Source organism: Dendrobates tinctorius, unplaced genomic scaffold (genome assembly GCF_039654945.1).
Source record: "Dendrobates tinctorius isolate UK_male_01 unplaced genomic scaffold, ASM3965494v1 ptg000067l, whole genome shotgun sequence".
In the NCBI taxonomy this organism is placed as follows: Eukaryota; Metazoa; Chordata; class Amphibia; order Anura; family Dendrobatidae; genus Dendrobates; species Dendrobates tinctorius.
In genome coordinates this window covers 2,388,224-2,412,193 of record NW_027361735.1, presented here as the reverse complement: position 1 = coordinate 2,412,193, position 23,970 = coordinate 2,388,224, and the positions used below count along the sequence as shown (strand labels likewise).

At 43.9% G+C, this 23,970-nt stretch overlaps 1 protein-coding gene across 2 annotated transcripts in view; it reads left to right on the top strand.

The window, feature by feature from the left end:
• Window positions 1-23,970, top strand: part of GABRG2 (gamma-aminobutyric acid type A receptor subunit gamma2) — a 273,840-nt gene that overhangs the window by 152,448 nt on the left and 97,422 nt on the right. For both annotated transcript variants that reach the window (XM_073581007.1, XM_073581006.1), the window contains exon 3: window positions 2,690-2,757. In XM_073581007.1, the coding sequence (XP_073437108.1) occupies window positions 2,690-2,757 (68 nt within the window). The remainder of the gene's footprint in view (window positions 1-2,689; window positions 2,758-23,970) is intronic.

The window sequence follows — 23,970 nt, the reverse complement described above, 5'->3', positions numbered from 1 at the left end:
CACCTTTGTTTCCTCTCTCTGAGCCAGTTTTAACCCAGTTCCACATATTTTCCTTCAGTCCCATTTTTCTCATTTTATACACCAAACTTTTGTGTGGCACCGTATTAAACTTGGAAAAGTCCACATAGACAACATCTACTGCATATCTCTGGTCCAGTCTGAAACTTACCTCTTCATAGATACTGATCAGATTAGTTTAACAGGAACCATCCCTCAGAAGACCATGTTGCTGTTGGGTCATGAGGTTATTCTTACTGAGACACTCCAGGATAGCATCTCTTAGGAAACCCTAAAAGATTTTACCCTCAGCCAAGGCTATACTTACCCGCCTATAATTTCCAGGCTCAGATTTTTTCCCCTTTTTGAATATTGGCACCACATTTGCTATACGCCAGTCCTGTGGTACAGACCCTGTTATTATGGAATCTGTGAATATTATTAATAATGGTCTGTCTAACACTATACTTAATTCCTGCATTATTCGGGGTGTGAATGCCATCGAGGACCGGGGATTTGTCTACTTTAGTGATTTTGAGGCGGTTCCATTTGTCCGACTACGTTTAACAGGTGATATTAAGTGGATAATTTCTAGTATCCCCCGATGGTGTCGTCTGTCATGGGGTTTTCTTGAAGAGCAATACTGAAGAGAAAAAAGGCATTTAGCAGATTGGCCTTTCCCTCATCTTTTTCCACCATTTCGTCCAGACTATTCTTGAGGTGGGCCAACACTATGATTTTTGAGATTCTTATTTTTTAAATAGTTGAAGAATATTTTGGGATTATTTTTACTTTCTTTGGCAATGAGTCTCTTTTCATGATCATTACTACCTTGATTTGATTTTCACAAAATTAGTTTTTTCTCTTTAATTATCTAATGCCTTGTCACTCCCCTCTTGCTTTAATTCCCAAAACGCTTTCTTTTTGTCATTTATTGTGTTCCTTACAGCTCTATTTAGCCATTGTGGTTTTGTATGTTGTGCACAGATCCTATTTAAGATGCTTATAAAAGTGTCCAATAGGTGTACTTTTACTTTTTAAAAATACACTTTTTTACAGTGCACACTCAATGGTCATTGATCACCATTTTTTTGCATTGAAATCTGATAGCTGCATGATGTAGGGGCTGAAGCACTGAGCCCAGCTGCCATTTTGATTCAATTACTGTTTTTTCTGCTGTAGATCTAGCAGAGCTCAAAATGCTGAGCTCTTTATAACCCCGCCCACACTCCTGATTGGCAGCTTTCTGAGTACACTGTACATTGGCAGAAAGCTGCCAATTAGTAGTAGAGTTGGAGTTACACATATCAGGTTGACAAACAGGCACGAGATACCTAGTCCTGTGGTGATAATCTCCTGCTGATAAAGCACTGATTTTACGGACACAAAAATACACAACCTGATAAGTGACAAATCGTTGGAATCAGGGTCTCAGGTTCTATATTATACTGCTCTCAGGTTATATACATAAACCTGCTAATTTTTGGTGATCGTTAAATGGTGAACAATTTTTTTCCTGTATTTAATACAAAATCATATGAAATAAAAATGACCTCATATACTGATAATTACTTAAAAGTAAAAATTAAAATGTTAAAATACATCAGCAAAAGGATTATCTTATACAATTACAGATTCATCTATCTTTTCAGCTTTTTTCTTTGGTAGAAATTACAGTAAAATATTATTATTCATTTTGTATATTTGTGCTTATTGTGCATTCTCGTGTGCTTATTTTAATTATATTGTGTATAGGTGTTCCAAAAATGAATATGCTTGTTTGTACAGTATATAGACCTAGGGGCATGATGGAGAGGGGGTCTAGAAACAAACCCTGCACAGGGGTTTTGGCTGTCAGTGTCCACCCTGACAATGTCAAAAGATAAGATTAACTGTAGATAAGTTATCCAGTAAGGTTCTATTCTTGGATGAAATATTTATGTCTGAGAAAGATGAGATTGATAGATGTGTCATATCTCCACCTATGTAATAATGTAGCTACTTTTGGTGCAAATGATTTCAACCTACAGTTATATATAATTTTTTTGCATTTAGTTACATACACTCCATTTAAAAAAAATCACTACATTACGCAGGCCTTACCCAAAATGTATAGCACATGATAGACAAATTTTTAGTAACAGATATAGAGGGATTTTTTAACCTAAATGCATTTATTTTGAGCTGGAAAATATATCTGCATTTCAATTTCATTAAAACGTTTTCACCTTATGGCTTTTACAAGCTATTTGTTTCCCTTGATATGCGTTAAGGTGATAAATCATATGAGAGGTGCCAAGAAAAGGAAATAAAGATCATCAGTCCGATCTTGGATCACAATGCACTGACAGTCCGCTTGTCTCCCAACCCGTGTTTGACAGTTATATATTTATATGAGGCTGTCACGCTTGTTTCAGGACACTAGGGGCCAGTTCCTGCATTACAATCCAAGATCACACAGATAGAACACTTAGAAACTCAGAATGAGCTCACAGATGAATTTTTAGTTACGGTAACTTTTTCTGCAGCCTGCAATAGACAGTTTAACACAGCGGCTACAGAAGGCAAGTGGCACAATTTTTTTAACAAAATCCAAATTGTTTTTAATAAGAAATTCATGCATTTAAGTATGCAAATACATGTTCCCAAAGGTGGACCCACAGTTTCAAATCTATCCTTTCTTTGTTAACAGTTAAACCAACAGTAATACATACGGACATGTATGTTAACAGCATTGGACCAGTAAATGCTATCAATATGGTGAGTATTATTTTTTTTTATTTGCAAATTATCACTGCAATATCATATTATTATAATATGGCACTATCCAGTGTTCCAGAACCATTAACTCTACAATTTCATCATACCATTCCCATCCCGTGTTTGTGATCACTCTATTAGATCGTATTGGCTGGCATTAACAGTCACAGTCCAGCACAAATGGCCCTGATTGAAAAACACTCTGATCTCACCCATTTAAAGGGAATCTGTCACCACATTTGACCTGTCTAAAAATGTTAATAAGGGCATATAGGATATAGACTACTGAATAGAATGCTACCTGTATGCGTCATATCAGATCTCTTGTTGATAAATCATCTTTTCCTACATTTTGTAACTCTGCCTCTGCCTCTGCACTTCATCTAAATATACATCCGAACGTGATGACACCCTTGAAATTGTTCCAGAAAATGAAGTATTTCTCCAACAAAAGGATTGCAATTCCATGTTTTGTTATACATATATTTATTTCCTTCTGTGTATTATTATTGTGAACAACACAATAAAACAGAGAAAAAAGGCAAATTGGACATAATTTCACACATAACCTCCGAAATAGACCGGGCAAAATTGTTGGCACCCCCCCATAATTATTTGGTTGGACACCCTTTTGAATAAATGAATACAGTAAATCTCTTCCTATTACCATAAACAAGCTTCTTACACCTCTCAAATGGAATTTTGGACCACTCTTGCTTTGTAAACTGCTCCACGACTCTCATATTTGAAGGAGCCTTCTCCCAACGCAATTTTAAGATTTCTCCACAGGTGTTCAATGGGATTTAGATCCTGACTCATTGCTGGCCACTTCAGAACTCTTCAGCACTTTGCTTCTATCCATTTCTTGGTGCTTCTTGAAGTATGCTTGGGGTCTTTGTCCTGCTAGAAGACCTATGATCTAGTACAGAAACTCAGCTTTCTGACACTGGGCACTACATTTGTGACCCAAAATCTTTTGGTGATCCTCAGATTTCATGATGCCTTGCACACAGTAATGGCAACTAGAGATGGATGAACCTGAACAGTAAAGTACTGCATCCGTACTGAACACCTACTGTTCGGGCACTGGACATCAAACACGGACTTCACCAGGATGTCCATGTTACTGTTCAAGTTCTGCCCCCAAACACCAGGTGTTTGTCGTCCTGTCATGTGCGTGACAGTGCAGCAAACACTGCTGCTGATCGGCGGTAAAATCATCACTGCTGGTCAGACAGCCGCAGTTCCCATGCTGTCAATTGATTAAATAAATAATTTAAAAAAACAATGTTGGGTCCCCCCCATTTTAGACAACCAACCTTTGACAACCAATCACCGGACAATACAAAGGTGACATCAACCCCATATATATCAACCCCACTTGCCACCGCTACAGGGCAAGTGAGAAAAGTCAGGCAAAGCGACATCGTTTGTGCATCTAATTTTTTTTATTACTTATTTAAATAATTAAAAAAATCAGAGTGGGGACTCCTCTAATTCTCTATTATCCAGCCATGCTGAAGCTGACAGGTGAAGGTTGCAGCCTCCAGCTGTGAGTTTTGCCTAGCTGGTTATCAAAAATACAGGTTTTTTTTAAATTATTTAGAGTGCAGCTGCCGGCTGATGAATACTCCCATCAGCTGCTCCTGCTCTCGCTGTTATTAGTGGCAGCAGGTATTGACTGATGAAAGCAGTAGTCATCACTGACACCAGTGACTGGAAGTAAATTTTATGCCTCTGATCACAGCTGCACGCTCAGCCTTCACTACATTTTCGGTAAACAGTAGAATAATGTGTTTTCTCAAAAAACTTTAACTTAGTCACATCTGTTCACAAGACGCTTTCCCAAAAGGATTTTGACTTAAAAACGTACATTTTGACAAACTGCAGTCTAGCTTTTTATGTATTTTTGTCAGCAGTGTGTTCTTCCTTGGTCTCCTGCCATAGCATTTAATTTCATTAAAATGTTGACAGATATGTTGTGAGTTCATTTTCCCCTTCACTACTGAGGCCCGAGGAACTCCCTCTTCTGGTAAAGAAAGGTAGTGAGCCTGATTATCAAACACCTGAGTCTGATGATGATGACTGGCTGAGTGGAGTTACTGACTGGATATAAGGCTGCCGACGCCCTTCTGCCCTGCGGGTGATTTCTCTGTGGGATCCTTGGAGACCAGTCTGAATTCCTGCTCCTCTAAAGCTAAGTTTTCTGCTCGGCCTTTTGCATTTGTGCTTAGACTTTGTTTTGCTTTGTTTTTCTGGATTTCTGCCATTCCTTGCTGGGGTGTGCTGAATTCCTTTAGCTCTGTCTTCTGAAAATACCTGAGTGCTGATTTAGTTTTTGAAGCCTAGCTGCTTCAGGGTCTTTTTCATATCAGCTTGTTGGCTTATGCCTTTGAGAGGGTTTTGGCAGATTGCAGACAGCAACCTTCCTTTCCTGTTCTGTTTAGCTAGTTTGGGCCCCATCGTTTGCTCAGCCTATCTTTCTATCGGTGTGTGTTTTTTCATCTTGCTTCACCGTCATTATATGTTGGGGGCTGCCTTTTACTTTGGGGTCTGCTCTGGGGCAGTTTAGATTTCCTTTTCTGTCTTTAGGCTATTTAGCGCTCCGGCTGTGATCGAGGGGTCTAGGGCATCGTAGGAACCCCCCACGGCTACTGCTAGTTGTGTTGATAGGTTCAGGGGTCTGCAATCTGATAGTTGCCAACTTCTCTGGTTTTCTGGACGTAGCTTCTATTTTTGTGCCTGCCTCCTACGGTGACTCAATCATAACAGAATCACCCGCCATACCGCAGATCCTAGGGTACTCTATAGCAGGAAAGAATTGTAAAAAAAAAAAAAAAAAAAAAGTGTGTATATTTTTTCCTCTATATCTCTGAGGCCGTAGGGGGAATTTTTTTTCTCTCAATGGAGATAAAGAAATTGTCTGATCGTGTGGAGCAGCTCGCTGTGGAAGTGCGGGGAATTTCCGCCTACCTTGCTCATTCACATGCTGCTGAACCAAAGATTCCTACACCTGATGTATTTTTTGGGGATCGGTCTAAATTTTTGAATTTCAAAAATAATTGTAAATTATTTTTTGCCTTGAAGCCTAACTCATCAGGGAGCTCCGCGCAGCAGGTTAAAATTGTCACCTCTTTGCTGCGTGGCAATCCCCAGGATTGGGCGTTTTCTTTGAAACCAGATGATCCTATTCTGACTAATGTGAACGCATTTTTTCAGGCCTTGGGGTTGTTGTATGACGAACCTAATGCCATTGATCAGGCTGAAAAGACCCTGCTGGCATTGAACCAGGGTCGTGATTCTGCAGAATTGTACTGTCAAAAATTCCGAAAGTGGGCAGTACTTACTACCTGGAATGATAATGCCTTGGCTGCTCTCTTTCGGAAGGGGTTGTCAGAAGCCGTAAAAGATACTATGGTGGGATTTCCTGTTCCCTCTGGTCTTGACGATTCTATGTCATTAGCCATTCAGGTTGATCAGCGTTTGCGCGAACGCAAAGCTGCACGAGAGGTGTTGCCACCTGTTGAACAAATGTCTGAACCTATGCAATGTGATAGAGTTTTTTCCAGAGAGCAGCGTCAGGAGTTCAGAAGGTGTAATAAGTTGTGTTTTTTCTGTGGAGATGCCTCGCATATTATTTCTGTCTGTCCTAAACGAGAGAAACGCTTTGCACACACGTTTTCTGTTGGTGGTGTTCAACCTAAGTTTCTTCTGGCTATTACTCTGATCTGCTCCCTGTCCACATTTTCCGCCAAGGCTTTTGTGGATTCGGGAGCAGCCCTAAACCTAATGGACTTGGATTTTGCTAAACGTTGTGGATTTCCGATGACACCTCTGCAGACGCCTATCCCTTTGAGGGGGATTGATGCTACTCCTTTGGCTAAAAATAAACCTCAGTTTTGGACCCAGGTGGTAATGTGGGTCGCCCCAGACCATCAAGAAAATTGCAGATTTTTCGTGTTGCATAATCTGCATGATACTATTGTTCTGGGGTTTCCCTGGTTACAAATTCATAATCCAGTTTTGGATTGGAAATCTGTGTCTGTGGTGAGTTGGGGTTGTCGGTGTGCCTTTAGTGAGGCTCCGGTGTTTTCCACCTCTCCTCAGTCACATGATGTTCCTGATTATTTGGCGGACTTTTATGATGTATTTAGTGAGAATGAGTCTGCGTCTCTGCCTCCTCATAGGAGTTATGATTGTGCAATTGAACTTAGCCCGGCGTGTAAATTTCCCAAGGGTCGGCTCTTCAATCTATCTGTACCCGAGCACGAGGCTATGCGATCCTATATTAAGGAGGCGTTGGAGAAGGGTCATATTAGACCATCCTCGTCACCCTTAGGTGCCGTTTTTTTTTTTGTAGCCAAAAAGGATGGATCATTAAGACCTTGTATTGATTATCGTGCCCTCAACAAAATTACTGTTAAATATCAGTATCCGTTATCCCTGATTTCTGATCTATTCTCCAGAGTTAGAGGTGCTTGCTGGTTTACCAAGCTTGACCTCAGGGGGCGTATATTCTTATTCGCATTAAGCATGGGGATGAATGGAAGACGGCGTTTAATACTCAGGAGGGACATTTTGAGTACCTGGTGATGCCTTTTGGGCTCACTAATGCCCCTTCTGTCTTCCAGTGCTTCATGAACGATATTTTCCGAGATTTTGTCGATAAATTTTTGATTATCTATCTGGATGATATTTTGATCTTCTCCAAGGATTGGGATTCTCATGTGGAACATATTCGGACTGTGTTCCGAATCTTGAGGGAGAATTCCCTGTATGTCAAAGGATCTAAATGCCTTTTTGGAGTACAGAGGATTTCTTTTTTGGGATTTATTTTGTCCCCGTGAACTATTGAAATGGACCCGGCCAAGGTACAGGCCATTTACGATTGGGTTCAGCCCACTTCTTTGAAGGCCCTCCAGAAGTTTTTGGGTTTTGCTAATTTTTATCGGAAATTTATAGCAAAATTTTCTAGTATTGCCAAGCCATTGACTGATTTGACTAAGAAGGGTGCTGATGTGTTAAATTGGTCTCCGGAGGCTGTTTCTTCCTTTCAGGAGCTGAAGCGAAGATTCACCTCCGCCCCGGTTTTGCGGCAACCTGATGTCTCACTTCCGTTCCAGGTAGAGGTGGATGCTTCTGAGATTGGTGCAGGAGCTGTTTTGTCCCAAAAGGATCCTGTAACATCTAAAATGAATCCCTGTGCTTTCTTTTCCCGAAAGTTCTCTCCATCTGAACGTAACTATGATGTGGGGAATCGGGAACTGTTGGCCATGAAATGGGCATTTGAGGAGTGGAGACATTGGTTGGAGGGAGCTAAGCATCAAGTCGTGGTCCTCACTGACCACAAGAATTTGATTTACCTAGAGTCGGCTAAGCGCTTGAACACAAGACAGGCTGGGTGGGCCTTGTTTTTTACACGTTTTGATTTTGTGGTTTCTTTTCTTCCTGGAACTAAGAATGTCAAGGCAGACGCCCTCTCTAGGAGCTTCTTTGCTGATTCTCCTGTGGTGACCAAGCCTGCTACCATCTTAGGCGAAGGGGTAGTTCTTTCTGCCATCACGCCCGATTTGAGACGTGCTCTGGAAGAGTTCCAGGAGGACAAACCTGAGCGTTGTCCCAGTGGAAAGTTGTATGTTCCTGACCAGTGGAAGAAGAGAGTGATGTCTGAAGTTTATTGCTCTGCTTTGGCTGGTCATCCAGGTATTTTTGGTACTAGAGATCTGGTGAGTCGGTCTTTTTGGTGGCCCTCCTTGTCTCGTGATGTCAGGAATTTTGTGCAGTCCTGTGGGACGTGCTCCCGGTCTAAATCGTGTTCTCGCTCTAGTGGGTTGTTGATGCCTTTGCCTGTCCCCAAGAGGCCATGGACCCATATTTCAATGGATTTCATCTCTGATATGCCTGTCTCTCAAAGGATGACTGTTATTTGGGTGATTTGTGATAGGTTCTTTAAGATGGTTCATCTTGTACCACTCCCTAAGTTGCCGTCTTCCTCTGAGTTGGTGCCCCTGTTTTTACAACAGGTGGTTCGCTTGCACGGGATTCCTGAGAACATTGTATCTGACAGAGGAGTCCAGTTTGTGTTTAGATTTTGGAGAACTTTCTGTTCCAAGCTGGGAATTCAGTTGTCCTTCTCCTCTGCTTTTCACCCTCAGACCAATGGGCAGACAGAGAGAACAAACCAGACCTTGGAGTCATATTTGAGATGTTTTATTTCTGTTGATCAGGATGATTGGGTTTCATTTTTGCACTTGGCCGAATTTGCTTTAAATAATAGAGCTAGTTCTGCCACTTTGATGTCACCTTTTTTTTGTAACTTTGGGTTTCATCCTCGATTTTCTTCAGGGCAGGTGGAGCCCTCTGCCTGCCCAGGTGTTGACACTGTGGTGGAGAGAATGCACCAGATCTGGGACCAAGTGGTGGATAAGTTATCTCTCTCCCAGGAAAAGGCCCAGCGGTTTTCCAACCGACATAGGACCATTGGTCCCCAGTTTAAGGTTGGTGATATGGTGTGGTTATCATCAAAAAATATTGCTATGAAGGTGGCTTCTCCTAAGTTTAAGCCTAGATTTATTGGACCTTACAAGATTTTGAAGATTATTAATCCGGTCTCTTTTCGTTTGGCTCTTCCTGTCACATTTAAAATCCATAATGTGTTCCATAAATCTTTGTTGAAGAGGTTTGTTGAACCTGTTGTTCTGGGGGTGGCACCTCCAGACACTGTATTGGTTGAAGGTAACATGGAATATGAGGTAGAGAAAGTACTGGATTCCCGTCTGGCTAGACGGAGACTCCAGTATTTGGTTAAGTGGAAGGATTATGGTCAGGAGGATAATTCTTGGGTCTCTGCCTCTGATATTCATGCCAAAAGATTGGTGCGTGCCTTTCATCGGGCTCACCCTGATCGCCCTGGTGGCGTAGTTGAGGGTTCGGTGACCCCTCCTCAAGGGGGAGGTACTGTTTAATTTCATTAAAATGTTGACAGATATGTTGTAAGTTCATTTTCCCCTTCACTACTGAGGCCCGAGGAACTCCCTCTTCTGGTAAAGAAAGATAGTGAGCCTGATTATCAAACACCTGAGTCTGATGATGATGACTGGCTGAGTGGAGTTACTGACTGGATATAAGGCTGCCGACGCCCTTCTGCCCTGCGGGTGATTTCTCTGTGGGATCCTTGGAGACCAGTCTGAATTCCTGCTCCTCTAAAGCTAAGTTTTCTGCTCGGCCATTTGCATTTGTGCTTAGACTTTGTTTTGCTTTGTTTTTCTGGATTTCTGCCATTCCCTGCTGGGGTGTGCTGAATTCCTTTAGCTCTGTCTTCTGAAAATACCTGAGTGCTGATTTAGTTTTTGAAGCCTAGCTGCTTCAGGGTCTTTTTCATATCAGCTTGTTGGCTTATGTCTTTGATAGGGTTTTGGCAGATTGCAGACAGCAACCTTCCTTTCCTGTTCTGTTTAGCTAGCTTGGGCCCCATCGTTTGCTCAGCCTATCTTTCTATCGGTGTGTGTTTTTTCATCTTGCTTCACCGTCATTATATGTTGGGGGCTGCCTTTTACTTTGGGGTCTGCTCTGGGGCAGTTTAGATTTCCTTTTCTGTCTTTAGGCTATTTAGCGCTCCGGCTGTGATCGAGGGGTCTAGGGCATCGTAGGAACCCCCCACGGCTACTGCTAGTTGTGTTGATAGGTTCAGGGGTCTGCAATCTGATAGTTGCCAACTTCTCTGGTTTTCTGGACGTAGCTTCTATTTTTGTGTCTGCCTCCTACGGTGACTCAATCATAACACAGATAGTTCAGGCTGACATTGATGCACCCTGAGCCTGCAGAACAGCTTGAATTTCTTTGAAACTTGATTGGGGCTGCTTTTCTACCATCCAACATTTTTTTTAAGCCATGACAGTGCAGTTCCCAGTGTTCTCTGTTGTGCAGGTCTGATCAAGCTGGGAACACTGCCCTTTCTTCATCCCTTGACTAGTTTTAAACAAAGTGTAGCCCCAGGAAAAGTTGGAAGTGCTAGCATATGTCACTATCATAGAGAAACATTTAGAATGCACCCACATAAGCCCATACTGGACCATTGAACATGCGCTCATAATCTCAGAAACTGTACTGATAATGCAGTACTAGTATTACAGTATAAGTTATTTTTTATAATTTGTAAAGTCACTGCCCTATCAGCACTAACATTGTGCTGGGGTTTATTGATTTTACATGTATAGTAAATTCCTTTAACAAAACTGAATTTGGTTTTCCAAAATTTGTTTTTAAAAAGTTAAAATTTCGTTTGAGTAAATTTGAATCATTTTAATGAATTCAAAGTCAAATAGTGAAATAAACCTCATCCAAGAATGTATAAAATGAGCATATTTACTATCCCATAGGGACAAGAAATAAGTCGATCTGACAATATTAATTATTTAATTTGTTGCAACTTTATTCTTCATAAATTGAATGTCCCTTATAATGCTCAGGGGAATGGAGACATATCAAATATAAGACGTAGGGGAAAAAAACATCTGATACTGACCTCACCCCTCACCTATACAGCTCACTTCTCCCTGTATGGTCTTCGTCACATTTTCTTACACTGCCGAATGCTGCATCTTCACTAGACTGGGATTTCTGGCCACAACGATGACTAGGACAATCCTGTACATTTGCAGAGTCGCCTAAGGCCTAGTTGCAGCTGAAAATCCTTGACTGGAGTGCATGTCCTAAGGTCGTGGAGCACATAGTGACATCACAGTATCACTATGACCTTACAGCCCTGTGACATAACACCTTACAACACGCATGCCCAGATATGTCTTGAACCTAAGTGTGACCTCAATGCCGGGACTTTTGGCTGTGAGTGACAAATGCACTGATAAAAAGCAAAGAAATGATTCCATTCCTTAAATGGTTCTTAAAAAGTGATGGTAAGTAACCAGGAAATGCCATCAGTTTATAATCTCTGAGAAACCCCCACTAACCCAAACAAAATAATGGTCAGCAACCCTGATTTGGACCATTGGCTCTTTTACTGTTTTTCCCTGTATATTGGCACTCCTCAATCCACCCTCTTGTGCAAGGCACTGCAGTCAGTCCTATTTACTTAAAGGGATGGTGTCATAAAATATGTTTTTTCAACAATTAAAATATTGTGAAGTATTAATGTTTTCAATTTTTTTTTCAATATTGTAATTTGTTTTTAATTTAAAAAGGTTTGATATTAACACTATTTTAAATACTAGTGGAAGTTGCTCCTGAAATTTGCCAAGAAAACCTTGTGTACAACTAGCTCACATTACAACTGCAGTAAATGTGGGCGGGGTCTGCACACATGTGTGTAGTGTCTCCCCTTTCCCTCCTCTTCTGGGTGTTTGTAGAAGGATAAGAAAGGATAAAGATTAGGATCACAGTGCGGAGCCATTTTGTTGGTGACAGCAAAATGATACTGACAAGAAAACGGTGTCACCGAAGCCAGACAGCACCCATTCTGGCAGATGGTGTATCATAAGCTGGGGTTAAATATGTGAAGTGTATCACATGCGCGATTAGATACGCTTAGAGTAATACATGCTGGGATTAGGTACAGGGCTAAGTGTAGTGAATCACATGATGGGATTAGATATTAAGCTCAGTGTAGTGTATCACACAGGATAGGATTAGATATGCAGTATCTAATGTTTGTAATGTGTGACCCTGCTTCATCCACTTATATGAGAGAAATGGTGTAATGTATAACCCCGCTCCATCCAATTCAATGAGAGCAGTGGTGCAATGTGTGATCCCGCTCCATTAGCTTCTATGGGAGCAGTGGTGTAATGTGTGACCCCACTTCTTCCACTTCTATGTGAGCACTGGTGTAATGTGTGATAACACTCTTTCCACTTCTATGGGAACACTGGTGTAATGTGTGACCCCATGATTTAAACTTCTATTGGAGCAGTGGTGTAATGTGTGACCCCGCTCTGTCCACTTCTATTGGGAGCAGTGGTGTAATGTGTGACCCCGATTCTTCCACTTCTATTCGAGCATTGTTCTAATGAGTGACCCCACTTGGCCAACTTCTATGGGAGTAGTAGTGTAATATGTGACCCCGCTTCATGCACTTGGATAGAAATAAACACAAGACACTGACCATCGTTCACCAATTTATTAGAAAATCAAAAATTCCAAGCTGGTCTGACGTAGTTCATGGCATTCCTACGATGATTCCCAAATATGACATCCAAAGGCTATGGAGCTTTAATCAGAAAATGAAGCTGCATAGGCAAAATCCAATGGCTCCGAACAGAGTGTATTGTAGCCCCACATAGTGATCCACAGTATAATGACCCCATATAGTGCAACAAAAATATAATGGACTCATATAATGCCCCAAAGTATAATATCCCCATATAGTGTCACACACTATAATGTTCATTATTAATTATTATTATTATTATTTATTTATATAGCACCATTGATTCCATGGTGCTGCGCATGAGAAGGTGGTTACATACAAATTACAGATATCACTTACAGTAAACAAACTAACAATCACAGACTGATATAGAGGGGAGAGAGGACCCTGCCATTTCGGGCTTACATTCTACAGGATGGTGGGGAAGGAGACAGTAGGTTGGGGGGTTGCAGCAGCTCCAGTGATGGTGAGGCAGTAGCTCCAGTAGTGGTGGGGAGGCAGCAGGGATTATTGCAGGCTGTAAGCTTTCCTGAAGAGATGGGTTTTCAGGTTACATCTGAAGGATCCGAATGTGGTTGATAGTCGGACGTGTTGGGGCAAAGAATTCCAAAGGATGGGGGATATTCGGGAGAAGTCTTGGAGGTGGTTTGGTGAGGAGAGAAGGAGGTCTTGAGGACCAGAGATTACGTGAGGGAAGATATCAGGAGATTAGTTTAGAGATATATGGTGGAGACAGGTTGTAGATGGCCTTGTAGGACAGTATTAGTAATTTGAATTGGATACGCTGAGGGAATGGGAGCAGTGAAGAGATTTGCAGAGGGGAGAAGCGGAGGAGTAGCGAGGAGAGAGATGAATTAGTCGGGCGGCAGAGTTAAGGATGGACTGGAGAGGTGTGAGGGTGCTAGCAAGGAGGCCACAGAAAAGGATGTTGCAATAGTCGAGGCGGGAGATTATGAGGGCATGCACAAGCATTTTAGGTAGGGACGATTATGGAAATATTTTTGAGCTGGAGGCGACAGGAGGTGGAAAGAGCTTGGATGTGCAGTTTGAAGGACAGGGCAAAGTCAAGGGTAACTTTGAGTCAGCAGACCTCTGGTACGGGGGAAAGCGTGATATTGTCAATTGTTATAGATAGGTAAGGAAGATCTGTGAGATGGGGGAAAGATGATCAGTTCAGATTTGTCCACATTGAGCTTGAGGAAGCGAGAGCAGAAGAAGAAGGATATGGTTGATTGACTCTCCATGATTCTGGACAGCAGAGAGGTGACGTCTGGGCCAGAGAGGTAGATCTGAGTATCATCGGCATAAAGGAGGTACTGAAATCCATGGGACTTTGAGTTGCCCCAGGCCAAGTGTATAGATTGAGAAGAGTAGGGGTCCTAGAACATAGCCTTGGGGGGCTCCAACAGAGAGAGGGTGGGATGAGGAGGTAGTGTGGGAGTGGGAGACGCTGAATGTGCGGTTGGAAAGGTATGAGGAGATCCAGGATAGGGTGAGGTCTTTGATGTCAAAGGAGGAGAGGATATGTAGTAGGAGGCAGTGGTCAACTTTGTCGAAAGCAGAGGACAGGTCTAGAAGGAGGAGTATAGAGTATTGTCCGTTAGACTTGGCTGTAAGTAGGTCGTTGGTAATTTTGGTCAGGGCTGTCTCAGTGGAATGATGGGGACGGAAACCAGATTGTAGATTGTCAAAAAGCAAGTTAGATGAAAGGTGGGAGGAAAGTTCAGCGTGGACATGCTGTTCCAGGAGTTTAGAAGTGAATGGGAGCAGCGATACTGGGAAATAGCTGGACGTGGCTGTTGGGTGGAGGGTTGGCTTTTTTAAGAATAGACATGATTGTGGCATGTTTGAAAGCAGAAGTGAAGGTACCAGAAGTTAGTGATAGGTTGAAGAGGTGGGTTATGGATGGGATAAGAGTGGTGGTGATGTTTGGGAGGAGGTGGGATGGGATAGGGTCAAGTGCACAAGTGGTGAGGTGTGATTTGGAGAGAAGATGAGCAAGCTCCCCTTCAGTGATGTTAGATAGGGAGGTTATGGGGTTTGGGCATTGGTCTGGTGTGCAAAGGGGTTGTCGTGGTTGAGCAATAAGGACTTGCCGTGTTTGGTTTATCTTGTTTTTGAAGTGTGCGGCAAAGTCCTCGGAAGAGATTAGGGCAGTCGGAGGGGGCAGTGGTGGAGGGAGTTAAAAGTATTGAACGACTGTTTGGAGTTGTGGGGTAAGGAAGATACAAAGATACAAGGGATGTAAAGTAGGCCTGTTTAGCAGAGGTGAGGACAGATTTGAATGCAAGTGTTGCTTGTTTGAGTGAAGTGAAGTCGTCTTGCGAATGTGTTTTCTTCCAGTGCCGCTCTGCAATTCTGGATGCTTGCCGAAGCTTTTTAGTGATGCTATTGTGCCAGGGTTGTCTATTGATTCGTCGCACTCTGTTATGCATGACAGGGGTGACCGAGTCGATGGCTGATGCAAGAGTGACATTGTAGAAACTAGTGGCAGTGGCAGTGTCGTGGAGTGAAGATATGGAGGACAGTGATAGAATAGAGTCAAAGAGAGTGTGGGTGTCTAGGTGTGCAAGGTTTCTGCAGGGGTGCGCATGTTGCTGGACATGGGTGCCAGGAGAGGAGAACAGGGATGAGAAAGTGAGTAGATGGTGTAGATGGCAGTGAGGAGAAGCAGAGAGAGGTAGAGCATGTGGGAGAATAGGGTGGGTGGCTTGTTTTGTGTTTTATTAGGAGAGCTCTGAGGTCGAGGAGCAGGTCAGCAGAAGAGGTCAGGTGGGGAGGCAAGTGAGAAGGGGAGATTATTATTTGGGTAGTGGGTGCTGGGGTTTGCGGATAGCAAAGGAGTGTGAGGAGTAATGGAGCCAAAACTGTTAGAGCATATGTCAGCATGGTGAGAGTTATTGTGAAGTCAAAAGAAATTTAGTACATGTAAACACAGCGGTTAGTCGTACCTTCTGGTCACTTCTGGCTCATTTCTGACATATTTCTGATGTTATCCTTAAAAAGACATCCTTCGTTCATCACACAGTACTCCATAGTATAATGGCCCCATATAGTGAATCCTGGTATTTGGCCCCCATCCTGGTATTTGGCCCCCATCCTGGTATTTGACCCCATCCTGGTATTTGACCCACATTCTGGTATATGGGAATACACCTTTAACCCCTTCCCGACCAATGACACAGCGTATGCATCATGAAAGTTGGTGCCATTCTGACCAATGACGCATATGCTGTGTCATGACTTCAAAGCCCCCCTGCGGGTTGGGTGAACGGGGTCAATGAAAGGTCATCCGACCAGCAGATACAGGGGGCTTTGTACTTCACCCCGGGGGGGTGGCTTCGCCCCCCCCATGGCTACGATCGCTCTGATTGGCTGTTAAAAGTGAAACAGCCAATCAGAGCGATAGTAATATTTCATCAATGAAAATTGATGAAATATTACAATCCAGCCATGGCCGATGCTGCAGTAGCATCAGACATGGCTGGAGACCCAGATCCGACCCCCCCACACTGACTCACAGGGCCGATCGGCCCCCGAAACCGACTGACGGCGGCAATGTGCCGCCGCCGTCATCATCAGCTCCCCTCCCTCTTCTCTCCGCTCCCCCCACCTTCTGACCCCCCCTCACCCCCCCGGTACCTCTGATGTCCCGCTCTAGCTCCCGGTGTCCCGCCGTCCTGCTTCATGGGCGCCGCCATCTTGGAAAATGCCCGCCTGAATCTGCAAACCCTGCAGATTCTCATTCATTCATTTTGATCACTATGAATCACAATTGGGGTAACAGTGTACTCAGTAAAAATTGCACAACAAGTTTGGGGGCCTAATTTCTCCTGTTATCCTTTGGAAAATAAAAAATTGGGGGCTAAAAAATTATTTTTGTGGAAAAAAAATGATTTTTAATTTTCACGGCTCTGCGTTATAAACTTCTGTGAAGCACTTGGGGGTTCAAAGTGCTCACCACACATCTATATAAGTTCCTTGGGGGGTCTAGTTTCAAAAATAGGGTCACTTGTGGGGGGTTTCCACTGTTTAGGAACATCAGGGGCTCTGCAAACGTAACATGACGCCCGCAGACCATTCCATCAAAGTAGGCATTTCAAAACATCACTACTTCCCTTCCAAGCCCCAACGGGTGCCCGAACAGTGGTTCCCCCCCACATATGGGGTACCAGCGTACTCAAGACAAACTGAACAACAATTTTTGGGGTCCAATTTCTCCTGTTACCATTGTGAAAATAAAAAATAGAGGGCTAAAAAATCATTTCTTGAGGAAAAAAAATATTTTTATTGTCACGGCTCTGCGTCATAAACTTCTGTGAAGTAAATGGGGGTTCAAAGTGCTCACTATGCATCTAGATAAGTTCCTTACGAGGTCTAGTTTCCAAAATGGGGTCATTTGTTGGGGAGCTCCAAAGTTTAGACACACAGGGGCTCTCCAAACACGACATGGTGTCCGCTAACGATTGGAGCTAATTTTCCATTCAAAAAGACAAATGGCGCTCCTTCCCTTCTGAGCCCTGCCGTGCGCCCAAACAGTGATTTATGACCACATATGGGGTACCAGCTTACTCAGGACAAACTGGACAACAACTTTTGGGGTCCAATTTATCCTGTTACCCTTGGGAAAATAAAAAGTAGCCTGCTAAAAAATCATTTTTGAGGGAAAAAAAATGATTTTTTATTTTCATGGCTCTGCGTTTATAAACTTCTGTGAAGCACTTGAGGGTTCAAAGTGCTCAATACACATCTAGATAAGCTCCTTGAGGGGTCTAGTTTCCAAAATAGGGTGACTTGTGGGGGGTTTCCACTGTTTAGGAACATCAGGGGCTCTGCAAACGCGACATGGTGTCAGCTAACAATTGGAGCTAATTTTCCATTCAAAAAGTCAAATAGCGCTCTTTCCCTTCCGAGCCCTGCCGTGCACCCAAACAGTGTGTTAGGAACAGCGGAACGCACTAAATAAAAAACTAATAAAGTGCATTCGCCGCTCGGGGTCCACCGTGCAGTAGGTGATATAACCGCTGCTAAGTGGTGGCAGGAGCAAAATGGTGGAGGTGTGCACGGGGTTAAACTTCACCCAGGTGCGCAGAGCAATCTCTGTTGAGTCAAAGAGACACCAAACACAACACAAATACAATAGGGCTGAACCTGTTAAAGTCACAGTGCTCAGGATAGTTGCACACATGGTATCAGGTCACAGGAGCAGAGCCAAGGACAGCGGGACTGCTTCCCTCTAGATCTACCGTGTGTGCGATGTCGCAACTGCGGATGCCAAGGAGTGCTGCAACTGCAGCGCGGCGTGGGACACTGCCGCTACACGACAATGCTAGTATGCAAGCGCAATGTCGGATGCTAGCAACTGTGGATGATGAAGCAGAGGCATGCTGGAGCTGGAACTAAACTCAATTCCTAGCCACAAACGTAATATCAGAGGGTAGGGTGTTATGAGCTCATTTTCTGCTCCACCAGTTGAGAGTTCTCCTTCCGTTCTCCCTCTGGTGGTGACAGGAGGTAGTGAGGTTGGTATAATTGGTAGTGGTATGCAACCTGGTGAGGAAGATAATGATTGGATGTCTGGAGTATCAGACTGGATATAAGACAGCCGACGCCCTTTCCTTGTGCTGGTGATTCAGTCTGCTTCTCAGGTCTTGGACTCAGCTCTGTTCCAGTCTTCTCAAGTTAAGTTTGTTTTTGCTAATGTTCACACTTGCTCTTGTTGGTCAATTCAGTTTTTTGGGTGGTCAGCCAGCCCGGCTTGGCTGTAATGAAATTTCCACTCTTATTTATCTGTATTTGCCAATTTGCCTTTTTTTGTCCCTTATTAGATTGGCCTCTTTTTGCTCTGTCTCAGAATATTTCAGAGTGCTGATATAGTGGGAGAAGTCTAGTGACTTCAGGGTTAATTTTGCTATCAGTTGTGTTGGACATTATTTTTGGTAGGGTTTTTGGCAGATTGCAGACAGTTTCTTTCCTTTCCTGTCCTTTCTAGTTAGTTTGGCCCCATCGTTTGCTCAGCCTATTTTCCTGCCTTTGTTTGTGTTTACATCTTGTTTCACCATCAATACATGTGGGGGGTTGTCTTTCCTTTGGGGTCTGCTCTGGGGCAGTTACTTTTCCTCTTTTCCTGCTTTAGGCTTATTTAGCTCTCCAGTTGTGACGAGTCATCTAGGACCACCGTAGGAACGCTCCACGACTGCTACTAGTTGCGTGGTTAGGATCAGGGGTCTGCAGTCTGCATAGTTACCAACCTCTTTGGTTTTCTGAGACTTAGCGTGTGTTGTTTTTTATTTCCTCCGCGGCGACCCATTCATAAGAGTAGGGGTTTCAAAAGAGTCATTCACCAGAATCATGCCTCCATCCTCATTCACACAGCAGCAAATATGACTATACTAGCGCATGGCGGAACAGCCATGCGTGCCTTTTATAGCAGCCGGGACCTTCCGGAAGCCTCCAGATCTCCGAGCTGGACCAATGAGATCTGAAGCAGGACATGAGCACATGACTCCCGATCTCCAATGGGAGATCGTCTCATGAGCATGCTCAGAAGATGGACAGAAGGACTTAGCCTCTGGAGAGATTTGCTGCAAGGCAATCTCCTCTGCAATCTCCTCTGCAGTAGATAAACAGCAGGAGACTGCAGAATGTGAGGGTCTGGATTCCTGCAGAGCCAACGTAGGAATCTGACACCTAACATTACCCCCCCCCTAGGGCCCCCTTCTCCCCGAGCCTTCCGATCCACCAGCTTGTGCCCATCAGAGGTATAGGCTTCAGACTAGTCTGAAGGCAAGTCTGATGTCCCGGTAGGTGACAGAGAAACCTGGGACACGTGGAAGGCATCAGGGGTGGCAAGATCGACAGGTTTGAGAAGGGACACGTGGGAGACAACGGGAGCAGAAGTGAAAGTGGAACACCGACGTGTGTCGGCGGACGTCGCCACTCTTCGTTTAAGGAGGCTACTCCGGGAACAAAAGGCACAGGCCTGAATATATTTTTTAACATCCCGAGCCCTATGCGGCCAACAGTAAGACCTTGCCAGGAGTTTTGTGGTCTGCATACAGCCGCAATGACCACCCATCCTAGACGAGTGTGCCCATGCGAGAACGCTCGGCCGATGGCGGGGAGGAACAAAGGTCTTACCCGGCAGCACAGAATTTGGCCATTTCGGGGCACTGTTGTCCTGGGAAACAGCGTGTTGATGGTGGCAACCGCAAATGGAGTTTTGTGCCGGACGCACCTCAAGAATGGCGCGAGACACCTCCATGGGCTCCGGGAGTGGAATCTCTGGCTCGGGTTGTTCCAGAGGCTCAAAAAAATTGGGAGCTGAGGTAACCTTCTGCTTGGATTGAGCACGCTCCATACCGCGCTCCGAAAAACGGAGGTCAATGCGGGTGGCAATGGCAATCAGCTCTTCCAAACTTGCAGGAACCTCTCTGGTGGAGAGAGCATCTTTAACATGCTCCGTCAAACCTCTCCAAAACACAGGGATGAGGGCTTTGTCAGACCACACCAGCTCGGAAGCCAGTGTCCGAAAACAGACGGCATACTGACTAATCGAGAGAGAACCCTGAGTTAAAGCAAGAAGCTGAAGAGAGGTGTCGTGCGTGACCCATGGACCGAGGAAGACTTGCTTAATAGCTGTTAAAAATTGAGCAGCAGTCCGGACCTCTGGGTCACCACGCTCCCACAGTGGCGTAGCCCACTCCAACGCCTTGCCCGACAGGAGGGAAACAATAAACCCCACCTTGGCCCGCTCCATAGGGAATCGCGCAGCCAGTAGCTCCAGCTGAATAGAGCACTGGCTGATGAAACCCCTACAGGAGGCGCCATAGCCAGAAAATTTATCAGGCAACGGGAGGCGGGTAACTGTCGGTGCGAGGGAGGGCGCGGACATACGTGAAACTGTGTCTGTAATTGCCTGTACAGCAGCTTCGGTGGATTGCGCAGCTGAGAGAGCCCTCTCAAGAGTGGCCAACCGGCCCTCAAGCTGCCGAATGCACTGTAACAGTTGCTGCTGTTCTGCCATCACTAGCCAGACCCTGGCACTAGTATAATGTTAGGAACGGCGGAATGCACTAAATAAAAAACTAATAAAGTGCGCTCGCCGCTCTGGGTCCACCGTGCAGTAGGTGATATAACCGCTGCTAAGTGGTGGCAGTAGCAAAATGTCAGAGGTGCGCACGGGGTTAAACTTCACCCAGGTGCGCAGAGCAATCTCTGTTGAGTCACAGAGACGTCAATCACAAGACAAATACAATAGGGCTGAGCCTGTTAAAGTCACAATGCTCAGGATAGTTGCAAACACGGTATCAGGTCACAGGAGCAGAGCCAAGGACCCTCTAGACCTACCGTGTCTGCGACGTGGCAACTGCGGATGCCAAGGAGTGCTGCAACTGCAGCACGGCTTGGGACACTGCTGCTACATGACAATGCTAGTACGCAAGCGCAATGTCGGATGCTAGCAACTGTGGATGATGAAGCTGAGGCACGCTGGCGCTGGAACTAAGCTCAGTCTCTAACCACAAACATAATGTCAGAGGGTAGGGGTTTCAAATGAGTCATTCACCAGAATCATGCATCCATCCTCATTCACACAGCAGCAAGTATGACTATACTAGCACATGGCGGAAAAGCCATTCGCGCCTTTTATAGCAGCTGGGACCTTCCGGAAGCCTCCAGATCTCTGAGCTGGACCAATGAGATCTGAAGCAGGACCTGAGCACATGACTCCCAATCTCCAATGGGAGATCATCTCATGAGCATGCTCAGAAGATGGACAGAAGGACTTAAGGGCATGTCACACTAAGAGATATCGCTAGCAATATCGCTATAACTAGTAACGTTATAGCGATATTGCTAGCGATATCTCTGTGTCTGATACTTACCTCCGACCGCTCCCCCGCTGGTTATCGCTGATCGCGCGAGAACGTTCAGGACTGTTTCTCGTCGTCAGCTTCCTGTGGCGCTTCCTCCTGTGAGGACGAGCGACGCGTGGAGCCGGGCGGGAGGACGCAGGATCGCCTGGTGTGACAGGTAAGTAGCGACCCCCGTCCCCAGCGATGTCGCTAGTGAGATCTGCCTATGTGGCAGCTCACTAGCGACCACTTAGCGATGTACCAGCGATCCTGACCGCGTCATATCGCTGTCGGGATCGCTGGTACATCGCTAAGTGTGACAGTACCTTTAGTCTCTGGATAGATTTGCTGCAAGGCAATCTCCTCTGCAATCTCCTCTGCAGTAGATAAACAGCAGGAGACTGCAGAATGTGAGGGTCTGGATTCCTGCAGAGCCAACGCAGGAATCTGACGCCTAACACAGTTGTTTATGACCACATATGAGGTATCGGTGTACTCAGGAGAAATTGCCCAACAAATTTTAGGATCCATTTTATCCTGTTGCCCATGTGAAAATGAAAATACTGAGGCTAAAAGATTTTTTGTGTGAAAAAAAGTACTTTTTTTTTTCGGATCAATTTATGAAGCACCTGGGGGTTCAAAGTGCTCACTATGCACCTAGATAAGTTCCTTGGAGGGTCTAGTTTCCAAAATGGGGTCACTTGTGGGGGAGCTCCAATGTTTCGGCACACAGGGACTCTCCAAACGCGACATGGCAACCGCTAAATATTCCAGCATATTTTCCATTCAAAAAGTCAAATGGCGCTCCTTCCCTTCTGAGCCCTGCCGTGCACCCAAACAGTGGTTTATGACCACATATGAGGTATCGGTGTACTCAGGAGAAATTGCTCAACAAATTTTAGGATCCATTTTATCCTGTTACCCATGTGAAAATGAAAAAATTGATGCTAAAAGAAAATTTTTGTTGGAAAAATTAAAATGTCCATTTTTTCCTTCAACGTTTCTTTAGTTCCTGTGAAGCACCTGAAGGGTTGATAAACTTCTTGAATGTGGTTTTGAATACCTTGAGGGGTGCAGTTTTTAGAATGGTGTCACTTTTGGGTATTTTCTGCCATATAGACCCCTCAAAATGACTTCAAATGTGACGTGGTCCCTTAAAAAAAATGGTTTTGTAAATTTTGTTGGAAAAGTGCGAAATCGCTGGTCAACTTTTAACCCTTATAACTTCCTAACAAAAAAAAATTTGTTTCCAAAATTGTGCTGATGTAAAGTACAAATGTGGGAAATGTTATATATTAACTATTTTGTGTCACATAATTCTCTGGTTTAACAGAATAAAAGTTCAAAATTTGAAAATTGCGAAATTTTTTAAATTTTCGCCAAATTTCTGATTTTTTTCACAAATAAACGCAAAAATTATCGACCTAAATTTACTACTAACATGAAGTCCAATATGCCACGAAACAACAGAATCGCTAGGATGCGTTGAAGTGTTCCAGAGTTATTACCTCATAAAGGGACACTGGTCAGAATTGCAAAAAATGGCCTGGTCATTAAGGTCAAAATAGGCTTGGTCACAAAGGGGTTAAGCTCTAAATTAACTTTAGCTTAGTCTTATGAGTATTTAATTGGAATCTGTGCCCAATGCACGTATAAAATAAATATAAAATCCACCCATTTCATATTTTTCTTTCATCTACATTAACTAAAATTTACAGCAGAAAGATTTAAAGCCCCATCTGGTCTGTCCTTTCACTTTCATCAATGTGAGTAGGAGATGTAGAAACAGTCACTAATGAAGAAATACTATCTATCTATCTATCTATCTATCTATCTATCTATCTATCTATCTACAAAGAAGAAAAGTCAGAGCAGCACAAGAGAAAGTAAAGAGTCCAGGTGCAGAGTCCCCCAGGCATTACCAAACCTCAACTGTAGAAATCCAAAAATCAGGGGTAGCACACTGTTTTCAGTGAAAAAAGAGCTATTTTATTTAGCCCATAATGGCGACGTTTCGGTCCAAAAAGATGTGAATCCTTTTCAAGCAGTAAACATGTGCAAGTGCTAGATATTTAAAGGGTGTACATAATTAAATTAATTAAGTTAAATACTGTAATTATGTGCACCCTTTTGTAAGACAGCGCTTACCGAGTGGCAACAGGATAAATGTAGACAGGCACATTTTTTGCATAA